The sequence below is a fragment of the Daphnia magna genome, linkage group LG10 (genome assembly GCF_020631705.1).
Source record: "Daphnia magna isolate NIES linkage group LG10, ASM2063170v1.1, whole genome shotgun sequence".
Lineage (NCBI taxonomy): Eukaryota > Metazoa > Arthropoda > Branchiopoda > Diplostraca > Daphniidae > Daphnia > Daphnia magna.
The window spans coordinates 7,394,157-7,415,058 of record NC_059191.1 but is presented as its reverse complement, the minus strand read 5'-3'; the positions used below and the strand labels follow the sequence as shown (position 1 = coordinate 7,415,058).

The following is a 20,902-nucleotide window of genomic DNA, read 5'->3' as shown; positions in this document are numbered from 1 at the left end:
CGATCTCGTAGATCCAGCGGCGATCCTCGATGTCCTGGTAATCCTCTTCGGTGATGATGGGGCCCGTCTAAATACATAAAAAAAAACATGGTTAGACACTGAAAATGTTGAAAACATGTACCTCAAATCCATGGCGACGATCTCGTAGATCCAGCGGCGATCCTCGATGTCCTGGTAGTCCTCTTCGGTGATGATGGGGCCCGTCTAAATACATAAAAAAAAAAACATGGTTAGACACTGAAAATGTTGAAAACATGTACCTCAAATCCATGGCGACGATCTCGTAGATCCAGCGGCGATACTCGATGTCCTGGTAGTCCTCTTCGGTGATGATGGGGCCCGTCTAAATACATAAAAAAAAAACATGGTTAGACACTGAAAATGTTGAAAACATGTACCTCAAATCCATGGCGACGATCTCGTAGATCCAGCGGCGATCCTCGATGTCCTGGTAGTCCTCTTCGGTGATGATGGGGCCCGTCTAAATACATAAAAAAAAAACATGGTTAGACACTGAAAATGTTGAAAACATGTACCTCAAATCCATGGCGACGATCTCGTAGATCCAGCGGCGATACTCGATGTCCTGGTAGTCCTCTTCGGTGATGATGGGGCCCGTCTAAATACATAAAAAAAAACATGGTTAGACACTGAAAATGTTGAAAACATGTACCTCAAATCCATGGCGACGATCTCGTAGATCCAGCGGCGATCCTCGATGTCCTGGTAGTCCTCTTCGGTGATGATGGGGCCCGTCTAAATACATAAAAAAAACATGGTTAGACACTGAAAATGTTGAAAACATGTACCTCAAATCCATGGCGACGATCTCGTAGATCCAGCGGCGATACTCGATGTCCTGGTAGTCCTCTTCGGTGATGATGGGGCCCGTCTAAATACATAAAAAAAAAACATGGTTAGACACTGAAAATGTTGAAAACATGTACCTTAATCTCAAATCCATGGCGACGATCTCGTAGCTCCAGCGGCGATCCTCGATGTCCAGTGTCCTCTTCGGCCCCCAGAGATCGCCCTCCTGGTCACACAGAAACGAGAACCAACAAATAAAAAATTGCTTTTGAATAATTACATAACAACAAATTTCATCTTAACTCTAACATTCATTAAGGACAGACATAAAAATCACATATTATAACAAAATTCCTGCAAAAAATTAATTTTGATTAATTATGGTTCGTTAGTTAGTCGGGGTATAGTCGGGAGGTCGTTAGGATTTAAGAGGTATTTGAAAAATGTGCGAAGAGATCGAAACATAGAATCATTGCATAGACATGGTTTGCGAACGACGATTAAAGCTAAATAATACAACAAAGTAATGAAGGAAAATGGCTGAGGTAGTGTTATGCAAAAGCAACGAGTGAGATTTTACGACCCAGCAAAATAAGGTTTGGCATATGCAACTAAACTAAACCCGTGCAGAGGCAATACCAAGTGCTAATGCAGTGCTTTTTCCAAGTGCGTGATTGGTGCATACACAAATTAAGAAAGACAATACGCTAATTTACGAAAATTTAATCCATGTGCGAAAGTGTGAATCCCTACACCGGTAATCAAAGCGACAAAACTACACTAGGTGCTATCGTGCAGGTGGGTGAGCTACTGAGCTGGAAAGTGCTAAATGGTGCTTCGATTCTTAATTTTTAATTGCCCAAGGTTATTCATCTATTCTAGGTGCAAGAGTTTGGGTGCATCGAGGGGGAACGGCCATCTCCGGGAGTTCACGTGGAAATAAAAATTTATCTTACGGCTATCGTCCTTCAGAATTACGTTCCTCTACCCTAGACTTTTATTCCAGGAAAACCAAGATGTGGAACGTGTTGGCATGTATAAAAGGCGGTAGCCAACGATTTATCTAACAGTCGTGCAAGGATCTTCCGTTGCTACTGTGCTGTTGCCTTAGCACAATCATCGGACGCTTCGATGGTCAGGTATGCTAATTCTCCCCTTGTTTGTTGTGTTTTTCCCAATTTTGACAGTAAATATTCATAGCTGTACTTCGTAAAATAAGACTTCTAAATCTTTGTATTTAAAGTCGCATTCTAAACTATGTCATTCTGTTATGTATCTGTATTTGTGTGTAAATTCGTTGCGTGTTCTAAATAGAACACGGAATTTTTGAACTTACTTGTGAATTGACATTTCATTTGTTCTCTACAGGTATTTTCAGTGCTAAACTCGGCATTTGTTCTTATGTAACTTGTTCGTCTTCGACCGTAAATGAATCTTTCTTTTTCAAAGATTCTTGCTATCAAATTGGATCTATCAATGGTTTCTCCATTTCATAAAAAAACATTTCTGACGTTGTTCGTCACTATTCCGTATTTGTTCGTTTGTGCGGATCTACATGTACATTAGTCCCATCGTATTCCGTGATACTGAACTGCAATATGGTCAACGTAAAAACAAGGTGCCCATTTGCGTGTACATGCCAACGCAATACGTCGACAAAAAGGTGTCAAGATAATATCAGTTTTGGGTCGAAGGCTTTAGATCTGCGTGTATATACCTTATGCTACAGCTGTGTCACAAAATGCAAACGGAATTATAACAGAGCGCGTTAAGCATTTTACGAAAGGCTACAGGGGAGAAGTACATTGCATGTACGTCACTTGTGCAACCACATATTTAAACTGTATCACTTATGGCTTGAACGACTTACTGTAAGTAACGTGTAGACCTTATGCTCAGTAGTGATGCAGCTGTTTTAATAATATTGCGAACTTTTAATGTGGCATACGTGCAATTGCAGTACACCTTAAGCCGATCACGAAAGGGCCACAGGGGACGTGCATTTCACGTGCAACACCCAGTGAAACACATATTTAAAGGGCAGGTACCTTTCTAGTTTCTCGCAGTTGAAGCAACAAGTTTTACTAGAAACAAAGTTTATAATGCTCCTGTTGTCATGGCCGATTTTTCTGGCGTTCTGGTTGTCTCCTGTCACTCCCAATGCTCTACGCACGAACAGGCAAGAACTTAGGCATGCCCAACGGACGCAATTTGCCGACGGACAAGATTTCGTTGTTAAAAACGTAAGCCAATCCAAACTAGAAATCGATAAGGAAAATTTTTTTTTCTTTATGTGTACTGTAGAAACTGTAAATCATGTTTTTGAAATTACGGATACTCTAGGGAAGGGGTGGCCGTCAACTCGAAAGATTTTGCCGGACTTCTCTAGTTGCCGACCGATACTCCAATGGAACAGCACCTATATTTCGGCCCTCCAGACAGGCTGCTATTTTTAAAAAAAGGTCAGAATGAGGATGCGTTTGCCTGCGTGAGAGCTTTATAATAGGGCCTTCACACATCCTCACTGATGCTCACTGCGTTACAGGGTAATTGATTGTGATTAAATGTTACCGTAGCCCATCTAAATTCGTCTTTTGAAAAGTAGGAAAACTCCCGATGGCCTGAAAGTGCGTTTGGGTGAATCGTACGTCAACCACGAATCCAAATTGTATCCTCTCATAGAGAAACACGTAGCCTCTGTCACCATTCATCCGGAACACTATCCAGGCAACTTTTACAATGATATCGCCATCCTAAAATTTGAAAGCGCAGTGGACTTTGCTGAAAAGTACCAGCATTATTTTTAAACAATTGATTAGTAAACAAAGTCATTCTCATTGTCATTTTATGACTTGCAGTCGTCACATCGCTCCTGTCTGTATTCGTGAGCGACGCCGAGAATTCGCTAGCTCTCGTTGCTTGTTGGCTGGATGGGGTAGAGATGCATCCGATGCCGAAGGAAAGAACCTTAACATTCTAAAGGTAGCTGAGCTTAAATCTTAGAATTTCATTTCTGGAAGCTCAACACCGATTGTTACGTTAACGAAAATTAGGAATTGCATGTGCCTATAGTTGGGAATGGCTGATTGCGAGAACCAGTTGCAACGAACACGACTTGGACACAACTTCAAATTACATTCAGGGTTCATCTGTGCTGGCAGTAAAAGAGGGAAAGATCTCTGCAAGGTATAGTGATTACTGAATGGAATCAATCTATTCTTCAACTATATGTCATACTTTGTAAAACAGTATGACGGTGGTGGTCCACTAGTGTGCGAGGCGCAGGATGGTAGCTTTCCTCTGATCGGTCTCGTCAGCTGGGGTATCGGTTGCGTTCAGGACGATGCTCCTCGTGTTTACACCAAAGTGTCTGAATTCTATGACTGGATCCAACATAATACAATCTACTAATCCTAACGTGTGCATGTAATTAAGGAATCGACGGTAAATTAAGGAATGAAGAAAGCAAAGAAATATTTATCCAAAAGAGAAAGAAAACATCCACCAGATTTTGATTATTTTGACTACGCACTGTTATGCCATCTACATGCAAGCCGTATATTTTTGCATCAAGTTCATCTAGATGATCTTCTAACTGACAATGTTAATCTGTCATATAAATTTTTTTTATCCGCTACACTACAATTGTAGACTGCGTAATCATTCGTATCGACTGAGGCACCCATAAATACACAAAAAATGTTAACGAATCGTTAAGTTATTTCTATAGTCTATATGTTTTTCAAAATTTAAATAAGGGAAAAGAGGATTCCACTAACTGAATCACAGCGCTATAGGCGGAGACTACTGTGCACCAGGACTGTCGGTTACACTACTGTCTGAGAAACGATGTCAGTTTGTACAATATTTAGATACATCGCCGCAAGTGTTATTTTTTCTCTGTACATCATTTTGTTTCGACAGTTCCAAGAAGCTGCTAATTGCTTAGGTATAGAATTTCGTAAGCTCATAGAGAACTGAGGGAAGGGGGATCAAAAATTCATGATGGTCGCTTTCTTTCATGTTGTTTTCGTCGTGATGAACTCAAGTTCCTGTAGTGTTGCATAAGACTGTCGGTACCAAATAAAAATGCAGATGCAGAGCCTCCGTAATAAAATTTGTATCGATTATCTAGAATTAGTATAATTTTTAAGCGTTACCTCTAACCAGTTCTGTAAGATCTACAACTAATGAAAGCTCTCATAGAACTGAAGGCTTTCGACTATCGTTGGAAAAATGAAACAAACGGAAATAGAGTAACAGCAAAGTCTGCATCTGTTAATCGAGGTTACACAAAGGCGTACGGAAATTAGCCCCACCACATTTCGTGAGCAACGTAAACATCAAATGCAAATATGAGAGCGCCATATACCCAAAAACCAATTGTCTGCAGTATGTCTGTCATTACCGACGGTGATTCGGTACGAAGGTGTTATCGTAATGCTGTCTGTGTTCAGCTGAACGATCCAGGACATAAGTAAATACTTAATGTTTAATAAAGAAGCAGATGTTTCAACATTGTTAATGAGCTTTTAATGGGGCACATGTGCCATTGTGCATATGTGTGTGTTGCACCTTACATAAGGGTAACAGAGGGCGAATCGGCCACGTTGTGCAACACTCCGGCAAAAACGTATTTAAAGGCGAGTACTTTTTTTGTATCTAGCAGTTAAGTTAACATCATTCACTTGAAAAAGAAAATGAAAATGCTTCTCTTGTCGTGGACGGTCCTTTTGGTTTTCTGGTTATCTCCTATCAGCACCGACGCACAAAATCTGAATTTTGTATGTTACTTCCCTAACTGGTCACGATATCGTACAGGTAATGCAAACTACTGCCCGCCTTACTGATTTAGAGTGAAATTTTGAATTATAACAAATATTTTGTATGAAAACATAAAGGCCTTGGTCAATTTACTGTGGACAACATCAATCCTAAACTATGCACCCATTTGGTGTACGCTTTTGCCATCCTGGACGGGGCAACCAACACCATAAAAGCGTATGATACCTGGTCAGACATCGATCTCGGCGGCTACCAGAAGTTTGTTGCCCTCAAGACCCAGAACTCCAAGCTGAAAACTATGATCGCCATAGGAGGTTGGAACGATTCGAACGATGGCACTGGCAAGTATTCCAGGCTGGTGGCCAGCTCTACCAGCATCAATGCATTTGTCAAGTCAGCTGTGGCTTTCCTTCAACTATACAAGTTCGATGGCTTGGATTTGGATTGGGAATATCCGTCGACTGCGGCTGACAAAGCTGGCTTTACTAACTTAATCGTAGCTCTAAAAAATGCCTTTTCACCATATGGTTTCTTGCTAAGTGCGGCCGTTTCTGCCTCATCCATCGATGCCGGTATTAAATTTGATGAAACATTTTAGAACACGGCCGTTGATAAATAGTTTGAATTGTACTTAAATCATATAGGGTACGATGTTCCCCAGATGAGCCAAAATTTAAATTTCATCAATTTGATGTCGTATGATTTTCATGGATCTTCCTGGGAGCCAACGGTAGCCGATCATCACGCTCCCCTTCGCAAGCGTTCAACGGATGCGATCAATTTCAACGCTGATTTTGCTGTTACCAATTGGATTAGTAAAGGTATGCCCGCTGCAAAAATCAATATGGGTATGCCTCTTTACGGAATGAGTTGGCAACTTACCTCCTCCGCAATTGCACCACCGGCGCCCGCCTCTGGTGGTGGAGCCGCCGGTCCCTACACTGGGACGCCTGGATTCATGGCTTACTACGAAATCTGCAGTGCTGTTCGCTCCAACGGTTGGCAAGTGGTCCAAGATCCCACTCAAGCAATCGGTCCCTATGCTGTTTCGCCGACCAGTCCCAAAACTTGGGTTGGTTATGATGATCCAGCGATGGCCGTCATCAAATCCAAATACATTTTGTCTAAAGGATTGGGTGGAGGAATGGTATGGGACATCAGTATGGATGACTTCCAAAACACTTGCCTCGCTGGAGCCAACCCAATCATGACGGCAATCTCCAATACTCTTAACGCTACGTTAACCATCTCTACTACACCAGCACCACTGTCAACAACGACGACAGCTTCAGCGATAACTACACCAACTTCAACGACAACTCAACCAGCTTCAACAACAACCAAACCAGCTTCAACGACAACCAAACCATCTGGAACTTGTAAGTTTTTTTTGTGAGCATAAGCATTTCGTAACAGAAAATGTTGTGTTCTCTATCTTATCTATTTCTATTTATTGCCTTTATTCACCAATTTTGTGTTTCAGTCGTCTGTCCTAGCGCTAGTGGACTGTTTCCGGATCCAGCCTCTTGCTCCAAGTTCTATTCATGTGCCAACGGAATGGCATACAACATGACGTGTGGTGCTGGATTATACTTTAATCCTAAATGGACGGTTTGTGACTGGCCAGCTAACGTCAACTGTGTCATTAGCGGTTAGAACACCATGAACAACAACTCTCGTGAAAAGCGTGAAAGTAGTTTTGATACGATCTGTATTTGTATTGTTGTATTGCATGGTTTGCATCTGTATTTTTCTTGAATAAGAATAAAAAATGGATTACTAAGCCAACAACGTATACAGTGTGGAGAAATTAAAATTGCGATTGCTTCAAAATACATTTTTGCCAGAGTATATTAGATTAAGCAACAGCTTTGTGTTTTGTTACCCTTTTAAACCGTGCAACGCACGTGTAACGTGAAGCGAAACTTCCGCATCCATAATGAACAAATGTATCAAGTATAACCTGAGTTTTTCAACTCATCACTGATATGATCTCGACAACACCTTTTTTCTGACCCACTTCATTGGCGGTCATTAGCATCTACAGACGTTTCGACATTTTGTTTTTACACAGCGTTCACAGTATTTTGTGTTTCAACTCTCATCACGTAGAACACGGATGTGGTGACGTCAATGGACGTGCGCATTTGCGTTCGAGTAGCAAATGCACGACTTCGCTGTTGCAATGTTTTCGCTTTTATCATTTTCCAATGAAACTCTAAAAATTGGGTAAAGGGTTGGGGGGTAAAGGTGTATATCTAGAACTCCGCCGAGCAATGAAACAAGCGAAAACAGAGTAACACAAAATATTGCATTTGTTATTCGAAGTAACGCAGATGCGCACGACCATTGAGTCACCACTTCCGTGAGCGACGAGAACGTTGAACGCAAAACATTGTTAACGCTTCGTGAAAACAAATTGTCAGAACGTCTGTCGATGCCAATGGCGTGCATCCGCAAAAAAGGTGTTTTCAAGATAACATCAGTGATATGTCGAACGACCCAGGTTAAACTGATATGCATTAAGTTCAGTAAGGCTACAGCTGTGTCGTTGCTGCCAACGAACTTTTCATGGAGCACATGTGCCATTGCAGATAATACATTGCGTCGTAAAAACTAGCAATAGAGGCGAACGTCGTTGCGATTTAAAACATGCGGGAAAAAACGTATTTAAAGGCAAGCACATTTCAAATTTTAACAGATAAGTGCAAGAGCTTTTCACCTTTAACTGAAAACGAGAATGAAACTGCTCCTGTTGTCATGGGCAATCCTTTTGGCTTTCGTGTCGTCTCCTATCGATGCACAAAGTTCGAACTTCATCTGTTACTTCCCTAACTGGTCACGATATCGTACAGGTATTGCTTTCCACCACTACTGTTACAATTTTAGAAAAAATTTGTTTAAAGATACTTTGTGCTTCAACATTAAGGACTCGGTCAGTACACTGTGGACAACATCGATCCTAAACTATGCACCCATTTGGTGTACGCTTTTGCCGTCCTGGATGAAACTACCTACAAAATAAAGGTGTTTGATAGCTGGGCAGACATTGATCTCGGCGGCTATCAGAAGTTTGTCGCTCTCAAGACCCAGAACTCCAAGCTGAAAACTATGATCGCCATAGGAGGTTGGAACGATTCGAACGATGGCACTGGCAAGTATTCAAAGTTGGTGGCCAGCTCGACCAACATCAATACATTTGTCAACTCGGCTGTGGCTTTCCTACAATTATACAAGTTCGATGGCTTGGATTTGGATTGGGAATATCCTTCGACTGCGGCTGACAAAGTTGGCTTTGCTAACTTAATCGTAGCCCTGAAGAATGCCTTCTTGCCATTCGGTTTCTTGTTAAGTGCTGCAGTACCGGCGTCACAGTTCACCATCGATGCTGGTACTAAAACAACGCAAACGCTTTTTAAGAAGAAAGCCGAATAAAGGCTCCCTTTAATTTTTAATGACATCCATAGGTTACGATGTTCCCCAGATGAGCCAACATTTAAATTTCATCAACTTGATGTCGTATGATTTTCATGGCGCTTCCTGGGAGCCAACCGTAGCTGACCATCACTCTCCTCTTCGCAAGCGTCCAACGGACCCGAGCAATTTCAACTCCGATTTTGCTGTCAACTATTGGATTACTAAAGGTATGCCCGCTTCCAAAATCAATATGGGCATACCTGTTTACGGAATGAGTTGGAAACTTTCCTCCACCAACATCGCCCCACCGGCGCCCGCCTCCGGTGCTGGAGTCGCTGGTCCCTACACTGGGACGCCTGGTTTCATGGCTTACTACGAAATCTGCAGTGCTGTTCGCTCCAACGGTTGGCAAGTGGTCCAAGATCCCACTCAAGCAATCGGTCCCTATGCTGTTTCGCCGACCAGTCCCAAAACTTGGGTTGGTTACGATGATCCGGCCATGGCCATCGTCAAATCCAATTACATTTTATCAAAAGGATTGGGTGGAGGAATGGTATGGGACATTAGTATGGATGACTTTCGAAACACATGCCTCGCTGGAACCAACCCAATCCTGACGGGAATCTCAAATACCCTTAACGCTTCGTTAACCATTTCTACTACATCATCAAGTTTTTCAACAATAAAGCCAGCCGTCACGACAACAAAACCAGCTTCAACAACAACAAAACCAGCTTCAACGACAACTCAACCAGCTCCAACGACAACTAAACCAGCTTCAACAACAACTAAATCACCTGGAACTTGTAAGTTTTTGTATTACTTAATATAAATGTATTTGGGGAAAAAATGTTACGTAGTTCTAGCCTTTCTTTTTCTACTTAATGTGTTTCTCTTCTTATTCGTTGTTCTAGTCGTTTGTCCAAGCCCAAATGGATTGTTTCCGGATCCAGCCTCTTGCGCCAGCTTCTATAATTGCGGTCATGGAATCGCATATTTAACGCAGTGCAGTGCTGGGACATATTTTAATCCCACCATGTTGTATTGCGACTGGCCATACAATGTCAACTGTGTCATTAGCGGTTAGACGAGAATGTATGACAAGCCTCACGATAAAGCTTCTAAAATCGTTTTGATGTGCAGCTGCAAGCGTCAATAATTTATGTTTTCAATACACGCAAAAGAGCATTCAAATGTTTTCCGAATTATTTAAGAAATGTTATCGCTGTTGTGTCAGATAATGGTTCATATTGTTCTCGTAGATAAAGCACACTTCGTGGTAATAAAAGAAGATGGACTCAGAAAAGAGAAAATATTCGTTTTGAATCTGAAAAAGGGACACTTACAGCCGTTTTAAACCACACTCGACACACGTTGTCGGCTTCTACTGCAATGCCCTTTAACACGCTGACGATAATGCGAAACAGTGTGTTCTGACTCATTTTACTAAAATAACTTGGAGTTCTCTTGGAATTCTACAAACAATAAGATTCTGTTGCGTTGTAGGAAGGGGCTGGGGTAGTAGAGTATCGGATTGTGTTGAGTTCGGGGTAGTGTAGTAAGGTGACCAGATGATGACATCAAACTCGACGGATGCAATCTATTTTTCGTCACCTTACTTATCGTCTCTCTGTTTCCGTGTTGTACAGTACAGCAAATATCCGAAAAATAGAAATGCTAATGTACCGCTACCTACGCCGAAAATACACTCATGCAGGATTTTGCTGTTAATGTTTATTAAAACCTCTTTAACTTTCTTAGAGAATTGTTTGTGCCACCACCGATTTACACCCCTTCTTCGGGAGTATGCATTACTCTTTCAACCACTTACGGTGCAATTCACGTTGGAAGGCCAGTCGCAAACCAGCAAAGTAGGATTAAAGTATAATCCAGTACCACATTGCATTTTGATTGGTGTTCCGTTACTGCAAGAGTAAAAAGACGAGCAAGAGGCAGGGTCCGGAAACAGTCCATTTGGTCTTGGACAGGTGACTTTAATAATAAAACAAAGAGAAAATAGATTAGCAACATAGACACAAGAACACATTTTGTGTGCATCTTGTTTATACTCACAAGTTCCAGATGGTTTTCTGGTCGTGGACCTTGTTGCCTGAGTAGTAGCTTTAGCTGTTGTTGGTGCAACTTTTGTCGTTGACTTTGGTTTTATTGTTGTTTTCTTTGTGGTGGACGCTGGTTTTGTGGTTGAAGCTATTTTTTGTGTTGAAGTTGACCTCGTGGTTGAAGTTGGCTTTGTAGTTGAAGCAAATTTTGTTGTCGAAATTGGTTTAGTTGTCGTTACGGCTGGCTTTGTTGTTAACAGAGTTGATGGTGTAGTAGAAATGGTTAACGAAGCGTTAAGGGTATTGGAGATTGCCGTCAGGATTGGGTTGGCTCCAGCGACGCAAGTGTTTCGAAAGTCATCCATACTGATGTCCCATACCATTCCTCCACCCAATCCTTTTGATAAAATGTAATTGGATTTGACGATAGCCATGGCTGGATCATCGTAACCAACCCAAGTTTTGGGACTGGTCGGCGAAACAGCATAGGGACCGATTGCTTGAGTGGGATCTTGGACCACTTGCCAACCGTTGGAGCGAACAGCACTGCAGATTTCGTAGTAAGCCATGAAACCAGGCGTCCCAGTGAAGGGACCAGCGACTCCAGCACCGGAGGCGGGCGCCGGTGGGGCGATGGTGGTGGAGGTAAGTTTCCAACTCATTCCGTAAACAGGTATGCCCATATTGATTTTGGAAGCGGGCATACCTTTAGTAATCCAATAGTTGACAGCAAAATCGGAATTGAAATTGCTCGGGTCCGTTGGACGCTTGCGAAGAGGAGAGTGATGGTCAGCTACGGTTGGCTCCCAGGAAGCGCCATGAAAATCATACGACATCAAGTTAATGAAATTTAAATGTTGGCTCATCTGGGGAACATCGTAACCTATATCATTAAAATACAATTCAAACTATTTATCAAAGGTCGTTTCCTTAAATTCCATTGTCAAATTTAATACCGGCATCGATGGATGAAGCAGAAACGGCCGCACTTAGCAAAAAACCATGCGGCAAAAAGGCATTCTTTAGGGCTACGATTAAGTTAGTGAAACCGACTTTGTCAGCTGCAGTCGAAGGATATTCCCAATCCAAATCCAAGCCATCGAACTTGTATAATTGTAGGAAAGTCACAGCCGAGTTGACAAACGTATTGATGTTGGTCGAGCTGGCCACCAACTTTGAATACTTGCCAGTTCCATCGTTAGAATCGTTCCAACCTCCTATGGCGATCATAGTTTTCAGCTTGGAGTTCTGGGTCTTGAGAGCGACAAACTTCTGATAGCCGCCGAGATCAATGTCTGCCCAGGTATCAAACACCTTTATCTTGTAGGTAGTTTCATTCAGGACGGCAAATGCGTACACCAAATGGGTGCATAGTTTAGGATTGATGTTGTCCACAGTGTACTGACCGAGTCCTTAATGTTGAAGCACAACGTATGCATTAAACTAATTTTAACGAAAATTTTAACAGAAGTGGTGGATAGCATTACCTGTACGATATCGTGACCAGTTAGGGAAGTAACAGATGAAATTCGAATTTTGTGCGTCGATAGAAGACGACATTAAAGCCAAAAGGACCGTGCACGACAACAGAAGCATTTTCATTCTCCTTTCCGGTAAATGCTAAAGCCTTAACTGAGAGAAACAGAAATGCATTTGCCTCTAAATACGTTTATGCTCAGTATCTATAAGCAGATTGGGTTTTCATTTCTCTGTTGCTCAGTGCCACAGATGCGAGGCAGTAGCATATGTGACTGAAACCATATTCTGGCAATGATCACGCATCCGCTTTGCGTCATGAAATACAAAGTGCCCACGTCACATTTAACCATTTGACGCATCGGTGAAATAAACGAGATACAATCGTGTTATATGGCGTTCGCCATGACCGTTTCAAGATAACCAAAAGCTTTCAATTTATTTAGAGGGCTGCCATATTTCATCTCCTGTCACAAAAGGTGTAATGTATGTCACCAGCGCATGTAGGCCCAATCTCGATCAACAGGTGAAACATGGTACCAATATGTTTTTTCGTTGTCCTTTTTACGTGTTGGTGTTGAAATAAAAGATTTCAACATCACCAATCACACAAGAACTGCTAGCGGAATAGGTTACAACAGCGCGGCATTTCATCCGACGCATATACCTTTTTCAAACACCCGTATAACATAACTGCAATGACTTACCTGCGTAACTGACTTAGCTTTAACCTTCCTTTATTTAAATCTCCAAAATGTGATGTAGTAATAGTGTATTGAAGTGCAGATAATATCTTTGAAAATAATTTACACTCGAGCTCGAGAAATTGCGTTAGTAAGTTGAATCGGGATAGACGGTGGAATAAGCAGGAGGGTCATAGGACGGACTGTAAGATGATGGCTTGTACTCGGGATATTTCGCTTCGCCAATGTACTTGACATCAGCCACGTATCCGTAGCTGTCAGCCTTGTAGGTCACAACTTGAGTACGGCCATCGGGAAGAGCGACACTGTAAGATCCGGTCACCACCTTTCCATCACTGCTCTCTGAATGGGAATAATCGTTGTAGGAAGCCTCGTCCTTAACAGCGTAAGAGTAGCTGTACGGCTGAGGAGCCTGTTAGGTTGAAATTTACAGTCAATTTAGATTAGACCATGATTTAATTTTAAACGAAAAAAGACTGACGTAATCGTAAGAAGGTTTGTCGTAGGTGGCTGGGTACTCGGGGTAGGCAGTGTCGGCAACAGCTACAGCGATCAAAACGGCCAAAACGAGGAACTGAAACATTGAAAAATAACATTTTAAACACGGGAGACTATAACACTTGGCAGATTGCAATGCGTTTGACATGCTTATTCACCTTCATTGTAATACTGGGATGAAGTTGTTGTTGGTTCAACGGAGCACAAGTTACTGATATCCATTGAAGCAGAGTCACTTGGTATTTATATACAAAGAGTTTCCTATTGGAAAACAATTAACTCCAAAATTAAGATCGAAAATTGGCCATTAAACAGGGAGAGTAAGTATAGCAGCCTCGGAACGAGATTCCATTTGCCCACAAATAATTGGTTCTCACCATACCTTCACAATATTTCGAAAAACAATTGGTTGAAATTGGTAAACATCGAAGAGACGGATCGAATTGTGTCCAGTAAACCACATTTCATCAATAAAAGATGGTGAAAAGACACGATCAAGCAACAATCTCACGTGGGTTGGACAACAAATGTGAACGGAAAGCTTTGCCACGGTTGGTTGATGCTTGAGGCCTGGGCGGCAGTGCGAACGGTATAAGAATTTTGGGTCTGAATCTCCGACAATAAAAGAGTAATTGAAAGAGAAAGTCATTGCCCACATTGTTCTATTATACCACGTTATAGAATATCTAGCTTAGGACGTTATTGTTTATCCGAAGTGAAGGACGTACATTTTGATTGTCCAAGGCGATAAACTTTATGCCGCCCTACATTGGCAGGTGACGTTTATTTGGAAGTCAGGTGTTGGTTCTCAACCGAGAACTTCATTATATTTTTGTCTCTTAAAATTCGATTCGCTTAGGACGGTGTCCTTCATCTATTGTATACCGAGCCTTTAAGCCACGGACAATAAAGAAAAGTGAATTAAAGTATAATGGTAATTCACGTTGTAGTATACGGTATAGCTAGCAAATAGCGTGACCCATTCAGTTGATCTTGTTAAAACATTTCCACGTTATTATCTTGATCTACGTTTAGGTTATTCTAAGGTCCCAAAAAATCATTGGCTTTGGAAATCGACTCTTTTTATTGTATTTTGCATCATGTTCAATCTGTTCTGGTATAGCGGAAAGACTTAAGAAGAAAATAAAAATTCCTTAATTATCACTTAGAATTTCTTTTGCTATAAATAAATTTTATTCCCACTTTAAAAACAAATTTGTGCACAAATAATTTTCACTTTGAATTAATAGGTAGGTTCTTTGTAGGCAGGAGCCTTGTAAGCTGGAGCCGGGTAAGAAGCAGCAGGTTTGTATTCTGGATACTTGGCCACACCTTCGTATTTGACATCGGCAACGTATCCGTAGCTATCAGCTTTGTAGTTGACAATTTGGGTGCGGCCATCGGGTAGAACAACACGGTAAGATCCGGTAGTCAACTTTCCATCGCTGTTCTCAGAGTGGGCATAATTGTTGTAGGAAGGAGCATCGTTCACTTCCCATGCGAAGCTGTACGGTTGTGGGGGCTATGTAAAATGATCAGTGAGCATTAGCGTGAAGCAGAGATCTAGAATCAAATATCTAAAGCTAGAAACTCAAACTTACGTAATCGTAGCTCTTGCTGTAAGCTGGAGTTGAGTAAGAAGGGGAGGGATAAGCCGGAGTCGGATAAGCTTTGGATGGGTAGACATCAGCCGCAACGGCAACGGCAACCAAGGTGGCGAAAATGAGTACCTGGAGCTTAAAAACTGAGTATTCTAATCCACGGATATAACTTTGTTACGTTGTTTCGTTTTACCTGCATTGTTTGTTTGAGAAGCAGTTGTAGTAAAACAGTTGTAGAAGAACTGATATTGTTAGCCTTAAACACTACCTGCTTTATATCTCACGACGTCAAAGGCGTGTCCCTATCCCGAGATTCGGTAACGGAACCTAAAGAAAGGAATGCTAAAATGCTTGACCGGCGAAACCAAGGTCGGGCCTTTCCATTTATTTCCCTTGATAAAAATCGTTTTGCATGGAGGCCCACTAAGATGCACAGAGAGTCAGAAGGTATAGAGAGAGAGCGAGGGAAAGTATAAGACGGTGAGGTGTTATGACATGGAATCACGTCGTTTATGGAGCACCTGCCCAAAAGAAAACCGTTTCCTCTGGCTGGTCGGGTACGACGCCAGAAGCTCAAATTTTCTGGGCGTTAGTCCAGTCCATCAGATCGATGACATTGCGAAACAATTTTCTGGTAGCATGCAATGTCTTAATTGACGATGTCGTAATAGCTTGATATCATTCTCACCAACTTGATTACTTTGACAACAACAAAGGGTTGATCACATTGAATAGTTTACTTGTAACTGATAGTAGTCTGAAGCTGTTTTGGGAAGAGGGACTGATAGGTAAACGTCCATTGCCAAAAAATGTTCAACGACAACAGATCTAGTGGTAGCGAAAATATCAGACGTCTGGCTGTCACAAAAACGAAAAATGGGGTAAACTAATAATAAAAAAAAATTGCGCCCGATAGTGGTTGTTGACACGATTTACTTTCAGCGATTTCTTTCGGTCTCACTTGGAGTCTCAAGCTAGTGAGGAAAACCCCGAATTTCGGGGTATAAAAAGGCACATGGAGGAATCACCAAGACATCAGTTCTTGTCTAGCTGTTTCGAAGAACATACCCACATCAAAACATGAAGGTCTGTGTGCAATGTTTTCAAATATTTTTGCGATCAACTTTCATATCGTAGCAACAAAAAAAACTTCTAAATTAGAAATAGAATTACAAAAACTAAAATTTCTCATTGTTTAACCACAGTTCTTAGTTATCTTCGTATTGGTTGCCGTTGCCGTGGCTGAGGATGCTTACAAGCCCTCTTACTCCGCACCAGCCTATCCTGCTCCAGCCTACCCTGCTCCAGGATACAGCAAGAGCTACGATTACGTAACGTTTTCAATGTCTATTTCAAGTGTCGATTATGAACTAACATTTCGGATGGACTATTTAACAGGCCCCGCAGCCGTACAACTTTGCGTACGACGTAAAGGATGAGCCATCCTACAACGACTTCGATCATCAGGAAACAGCTGATGGCAAAGTCACATCCGGATCCTACAAAGTTGTTCTGCCCGATGGTCGTACTCAAGTCTTCACCTATAAGGACGAAGGTTACGGTTTGGTAGCCTCAGTAAAGACTGAAGGTGCTATCAAATCATACGATTACAAGCCAGCGTACAACGCTCCAGCGTATCCATCCCCAGCCGCATATCCCGCTAAATATTAAACATTTTGTATTTATAAAGAAAATGGTTAACTTGACGTAATACAAAGGCAAATATGAGGATTCAGTATTTCATTTATTTTCGGCTTTCAATGAACACTTGGTGTGGTGCTATTAGCTAATCATAAAGATTGTTTTCGCTAGGTTAAGTAAACACACCAACATTTATTAATTTTTTTATGGATTCGTAAAGAATCGATCCCGGGCTAATGGCGTGACAGTCCCATGCTGTAGCACAACGACATACTTTTTTTGACATTAAAATGACAGTAATCTTAACAAATGAAGAAATGACATTTTAAGACATTTTAAGACAATCTCGGGCAAATCGGATAAAACCTACGCTAGCATCGGTAAAGTTATAAGCATAAAAATTTTACGGTCATATGATAGTCGTTGTGGTTAAATGGGAGGGGTCGATTCATCGGTTTTGTGTTTTCTTGTGACCCTCCTCTGTAAAATTGCGGTGCAGACGTTTAGCGAGGAGAGGAGAGCGTTTAAAATCCTTGAAAGAGAAAGTACAATTATACTTTTTTCGGTCTCAGAATTTATGCTGGATGATCGGTCGCATAGGTATACACTTGCAGTGTTATCTTTTTTTTCCAAATCAGCTGTTGGCTTATTTTTACGACGTATGCTTGTTTCCATTCGTACTGTGTGAAGCCAGTGTTGATTCAACGTGATAGGGTTTGAATTGCGGATTAGTATTTAACTCCTACACGCAAATTTCTTTACGTGAACTGTCTGTTTTGTTTCTATACGTGAACTGTCTGTTTTGTTTTTATACGTGAACTGTCTGTTTTGTTTCTATACGTAACTCCCCTCTCCCGCCCCTCTAGTTGACTGCACAAAGGTAATCGATAAGAGCATTTGATTATAGAAACCTCGCATTATTTCTTACAACTGGACCGGTAATGAACTATTGGTGAAAATATGAATGGAATTTGTTTGAACGGAGATTGGGCGTAAAAGTCTTGTTAAATTTTGCGAATTTTATTGCAGAAGTCATAGATAACATGCTAAACCGACTTCCAGGGAGACGTGCTGTTTGCATTGAAAACTCAAATAAATAAAAACGTAATTTTTATATGAAAAGTTTCTTTATTATAAACATCTACTCTGAGCCACGCTTGAGTTATTTTTTTATTTTACAAATAGACATCAGTTTCAACTAATTAGTATTTTCAGTGTAGGCAGGGGCCTTGTAAGCTGGAGCCGGGTAAGAAGCGGCGGGTTTGTATTCCGGATACTTGGCCACACCTTCGTATTTGACATCGGCAATATATCCATTGCTATCAGCTTTGTAGCTGACAATTTGGGTGCGTCCGTCAGGTAGAACAACACGGTAAGATCCAGTAGTCAACTTGCCATCGCTGTTCTCAGAGTGGGCATAATTGTTGTAGGAAGGAGCATCGTTCACTTCCCATGCGAAGCTGTACGGTTGTGGGGGCTATGTAAAATGATCAGTGAGCATTAGCGTGAAGCAGAGATCTAGAATCAAATATCTAAAGCTAGAAACTCAAACTTACGTAATCGTAGCTCTTGCTGTAAGCTGGAGCTGGACTGGAAGGGTAGACATCAGCGGCAACTGCAACCGCAACCAAAGTGGCAAGAACGAAGAACTAAACATGTGGGGAACATAAGAATTTTTAAAGCCGAACTGTTATGATTCTATTTTCTAAAGTTGTAGTACCTGCATTGTTGTTTAGGAGTGTGTGGATGAAGATGGTTGCAGAAGAACTGATGACATGACCAATGTTGAGCCTCCACCTTTATACAAAACGATTTCAGAAGGGTTTCGGCTATGGCAAAGGAACGTGAAAACGGAAAGAGGAAAAAGTGAAGGCGTGAACAACGTGAGACGATTTGAAAATCAGCCTTTCCATTTCTTCGATTTGCCAAATCTGTTTCTAGAGGCATAGCGGGTGTTGAACTAGCGGTGAAACTGCGGACGAAGCGAAGGTGCAGAGGAAGAGTGAAAGTATAGACTATGTTAGCAATGGTGAGACAAAAAAGGAGTCAGGTACACAGGCAAAGCTTGGCAAAACTGTTCCAAGCAGCATGCCCGATTGTACCGTAGCTGCACAATTCGCACCGACTACCATTTAGTTGGGCGTTGGCTAGTCTGCGTGCAATAAAAATAATAGAAACTACACTTTGTTGCAGAACTTTGGCAATCCATTAGCTATGTTCTTAGCAGATTTGTCGTTTTTTAAGAGAGGGTGTGAAGAATGCAGTGGGTTGTTGTTTAGAGATGGCCGTTTATCTTAGCAATTAACTTTTGTTTTGGAAACCAAAATTACAGAAAGTTACAGGCATTTTCGGATTGCATCATGAGGTGCTCTGTATACTCCTCTATTTTCCTAACAAATATGTAATAATTGTCGATCTGAACGTTAGAAAACATCAGAAAAGGGTAAAGAACAGTGGGGTAATGGCCAGGAAACTTTAAAGAGAAATTGAAATCTAGGTTGAGGGAGGAATACGACGCGGAAGCGCAAATCATCACAGGGAAAAGGAATCCAACGTAAATGGAGCAGGAAAAAAAACAAACTTAAAAAACGTGAAAACGTGAAAACAAAGTCTTACATTTTTAATTCAAACTGCCAAGCATTTCCCCATTCTAGGATGATGGATTATAATGTGCTTGGTGTTGCATAGCGCAACTAGAGCCCTAAACCTGAGCCATGCATGCAAGATATTTTTTACATATTAAAGCAACCGAATGAAAACGGTAAAAATGGCTCAACGTTCGGCCAAATTTGGAACCCGACAATAATTGGGCGTCTGCTTAGTTTCGCAAAAAATAGAAAATGGGGTAAACTCAGGGAGACCGTCCGATGGCGGATGTTGACACTATTTACTTTCTGCGGTTTTCTTGTGTCCCACACACAGTCTCAATGTGGCAAGGCTAAAAAACGGTGCATTTTGGGGGTATAAAAGACATGGAAAGAAATCACAAAGGCATCAGTTCTACCTTAGCTGTTTCGAAGAACAAACCCACATTTAAACATGAAGGTCGGAAAACAAAAATTTGAAACATTTTCACCCAGATTTTTGTGTGCTGTAATCCTACGTAGAATTGTACTGGTATAACTAAATCTTCTCCATATTTAACTGCAGTTTTTAGTTATCATCGCTCTGATTGCCGTCGCTGTAGCTGAGGAATATGCTGAAAAGCCCTCCTACCCTGCACCAGCCTACCCTGCTCCAGCCTACCCTGCTCCAGGATACAGCAAGAGCTACGATTACGTAATGTTTTCAATGTCTATTTCAAGTGTCGATTATGAACTAACATTTCGGGTGGACTATTTAACAGGCCCCGCAGCCGTACAACTTTGCGTACGACGTGAAGGATGAGCCATCCTACAACAACTTCGGTCACCAGGAAGCAGCTGATGGCAAAGTCACATCTGGATCCTACAAAGTTGTTCTGCCCGATGGTCGTACTCAAGTCTTCACCTATAAGGACGAAGGTTACGGTTTGGTAGCCTCAGTAAAGACTGAAGGTGCTATCAAATCATACGATTACAAGCCAGCGTACAACGCTCCATCATATCCATCCCCGTCCGATTATCCCGCTAAATACTAAACTTTTGCAGTGATTCCTGTGCATTGTTCCTATTCCAACAATGTTTGGACAAACAATAGTATGCTTAAGAGAAACATATAATATATACAGACAAGAATACGAAAACGTTTATCGAGTTTGATTTACTCTGAATCGATCAGCAACAGAAAGGCATTCACACTCTCAGTTTTCAGGGGATATTCTAATCTTATACGTTGGTTATCCGAGATTCGAATACCTTTTAGCTAGAATAGGTCTGGTAGATGGTCTTACCTATTCTAAATCTTCGACTATCTATAAGACAATCCTTAT

The 20,902-nt window shown here is 41.5% G+C and overlaps 7 protein-coding genes and 1 pseudogene across 10 annotated transcripts; 4 read left to right on the top strand and 4 right to left on the bottom strand.

Annotated features, from left to right (window-relative positions):
- The first annotated feature begins 3,003 nt into the window (after positions 1–3,003).
- Positions 3,004–4,227, top strand: LOC116931630 (annotated as a pseudogene).
- Positions 4,228–5,426: 1,199 nt separating this feature from the next.
- Positions 5,427–10,206, top strand: LOC116934554 (probable chitinase 10). The gene is made up of 8 exons (XM_045180560.1): positions 5,427–5,631; positions 5,712–6,167; positions 6,240–6,974; positions 7,079–7,249; positions 8,325–8,450; positions 8,525–8,986; positions 9,063–9,818; positions 9,927–10,206. Exons 1-8 carry the CDS (start codon positions 5,511–5,513, stop codon positions 10,097–10,099), a joined length of 3,000 nt encoding a protein of 999 aa, XP_045036495.1. The 5' UTR covers positions 5,427–5,510; the 3' UTR covers positions 10,100–10,206.
- A 525-nt stretch (positions 10,207–10,731) lies between these two features.
- LOC116932110 (probable chitinase 10) lies at positions 10,732–12,750 on the bottom strand. Its single transcript, XM_032939842.2, has 4 exons — positions 12,560–12,750; positions 12,029–12,484; positions 11,086–11,955; positions 10,732–11,004 (listed from the first exon to the last, which is right to left on the bottom strand). The coding sequence occupies exons 1-4, from the start codon at positions 12,672–12,674 to the stop codon at positions 10,832–10,834; spliced, it is 1,614 nt and encodes a 537-aa protein (XP_032795733.2). The 5' UTR covers positions 12,675–12,750; the 3' UTR covers positions 10,732–10,831.
- A 555-nt stretch (positions 12,751–13,305) lies between these two features.
- LOC116932104 (pro-resilin) lies at positions 13,306–14,061 on the bottom strand. Of its 2 annotated transcripts, XM_032939838.2 has the most exons (3): positions 13,909–14,061; positions 13,734–13,826; positions 13,306–13,664 (listed from the first exon to the last, which is right to left on the bottom strand). In XM_032939838.2, exons 1-3 carry the CDS (start codon positions 13,912–13,914, stop codon positions 13,380–13,382), a joined length of 384 nt encoding a protein of 127 aa, XP_032795729.1. In that variant the 5' UTR covers positions 13,915–14,061; the 3' UTR covers positions 13,306–13,379. The 2 variants fall into 2 exon arrangements, with proteins under 2 accessions (XP_032795729.1, XP_032795728.1); XM_032939837.2 differs by lacking the exon at positions 13,909–14,061 and having other exon boundaries at positions 13,734–13,835.
- Positions 14,062–14,921: 860 nt separating this feature from the next.
- Positions 14,922–15,689, bottom strand: LOC116932100 (pro-resilin). 2 transcript variants are annotated; one of them, XM_032939832.2, is made up of 3 exons: positions 15,545–15,689; positions 15,352–15,486; positions 14,922–15,272 (listed from the first exon to the last, which is right to left on the bottom strand). In XM_032939832.2, the coding sequence occupies exons 1-3, from the start codon at positions 15,548–15,550 to the stop codon at positions 14,994–14,996; spliced, it is 420 nt and encodes a 139-aa protein (XP_032795723.2). In that variant the 5' UTR covers positions 15,551–15,689; the 3' UTR covers positions 14,922–14,993. The 2 variants fall into 2 exon arrangements, with proteins under 2 accessions (XP_032795723.2, XP_032795724.2); XM_032939833.2 differs by having other exon boundaries at positions 15,352–15,480; positions 15,545–15,668.
- Positions 14,922–18,863, bottom strand: LOC116932098 (pro-resilin). 2 transcript variants are annotated; one of them, XM_045180626.1, is made up of 4 exons: positions 18,713–18,863; positions 18,549–18,641; positions 18,221–18,469; positions 14,922–15,023 (listed from the first exon to the last, which is right to left on the bottom strand). In XM_045180626.1, the coding sequence occupies exons 1-4, from the start codon at positions 18,716–18,718 to the stop codon at positions 14,994–14,996; spliced, it is 378 nt and encodes a 125-aa protein (XP_045036561.1). In that variant the 5' UTR covers positions 18,719–18,863; the 3' UTR covers positions 14,922–14,993. The 2 variants fall into 2 exon arrangements, with proteins under 2 accessions (XP_045036561.1, XP_032795720.2); XM_032939829.2 differs by lacking the exon at positions 14,922–15,023 and having other exon boundaries at positions 18,101–18,469; positions 18,713–18,862.
- On the top strand, positions 16,369–17,082 carry LOC116932102 (cuticle protein 19). The gene is made up of 3 exons (XM_032939835.2): positions 16,369–16,437; positions 16,557–16,682; positions 16,750–17,082. The coding sequence occupies exons 1-3, from the start codon at positions 16,432–16,434 to the stop codon at positions 17,020–17,022; spliced, it is 405 nt and encodes a 134-aa protein (XP_032795726.2). The 5' UTR covers positions 16,369–16,431; the 3' UTR covers positions 17,023–17,082.
- A 1,110-nt stretch (positions 18,864–19,973) lies between the features above and the next one.
- On the top strand, positions 19,974–20,716 carry LOC116932101 (pro-resilin). Its single transcript, XM_032939834.2, has 3 exons — positions 19,974–20,037; positions 20,143–20,271; positions 20,339–20,716. The coding sequence occupies exons 1-3, from the start codon at positions 20,032–20,034 to the stop codon at positions 20,609–20,611; spliced, it is 408 nt and encodes a 135-aa protein (XP_032795725.2). The 5' UTR covers positions 19,974–20,031; the 3' UTR covers positions 20,612–20,716.
- Positions 20,717–20,902: the final 186 nt, after the last annotated feature.

Excerpts from the sequence above, each read along its gene's own strand:
- LOC116934554 (XM_045180560.1), top strand. The coding sequence starts at position 5,511 with ATGAAAATGCTTCTCTTGTCGTGGACGGTCCTTTTGGTTTTCTGGTTA. Across the intron at positions 5,632-5,711 it reads CTGGTCACGATATCGTACAG|GCCTTGGTCAATTTACTGTG; the intron begins GTAATGCAAACT and ends GAAAACATAAAG. Across the intron at positions 9,819-9,926 it reads AACTAAATCACCTGGAACTT|TCGTTTGTCCAAGCCCAAAT; the intron begins GTAAGTTTTTGT and ends TCGTTGTTCTAG.
- LOC116932110 (XM_032939842.2), bottom strand. The coding sequence starts at position 12,674 with ATGAAAATGCTTCTGTTGTCGTGCACGGTCCTTTTGGCTTTAATGTCG. Across the intron at positions 12,485-12,559 it reads CTGGTCACGATATCGTACAG|GACTCGGTCAGTACACTGTG; the intron begins GTAATGCTATCC and ends TTCAACATTAAG. Across the intron at positions 11,956-12,028 it reads TGCTTCATCCATCGATGCCG|GTTACGATGTTCCCCAGATG; the intron begins GTATTAAATTTG and ends TTAATGATATAG.
- LOC116932104 (XM_032939837.2), bottom strand. The coding sequence starts at position 13,835 with ATGTTTCAGTTCCTCGTTTTGGCCGTTTTGATCGCTGTAGCTGTTGCC. Across the intron at positions 13,665-13,733 it reads ACAAACCTTCTTACGATTAC|GCTCCTCAGCCGTACAGCTA; the intron begins GTCAGTCTTTTT and ends TCAACCTAACAG.
- LOC116932100 (XM_032939832.2), bottom strand. Across the intron at positions 15,273-15,351 it reads ACAGCAAGAGCTACGATTAC|CCCCCACAACCGTACAGCTT; the intron begins GTAAGTTTGAGT and ends CATTTTACATAG.
- LOC116932102 (XM_032939835.2), top strand. Across the intron at positions 16,683-16,749 it reads ACAGCAAGAGCTACGATTAC|GCCCCGCAGCCGTACAACTT; the intron begins GTAACGTTTTCA and ends ACTATTTAACAG.
- LOC116932098 (XM_045180626.1), bottom strand. Across the intron at positions 18,470-18,548 it reads ACAGCAAGAGCTACGATTAC|CCCCCACAACCGTACAGCTT; the intron begins GTAAGTTTGAGT and ends CATTTTACATAG. Across the intron at positions 15,024-18,220 it reads ACCCGGCTCCAGCTTACAAG|GCTCCTGCCTACAAAGAACC; the intron begins GCCCCTGCCTAC and ends CCAGCTTACAAG.
- LOC116932101 (XM_032939834.2), top strand. Across the intron at positions 20,272-20,338 it reads ACAGCAAGAGCTACGATTAC|GCCCCGCAGCCGTACAACTT; the intron begins GTAATGTTTTCA and ends ACTATTTAACAG.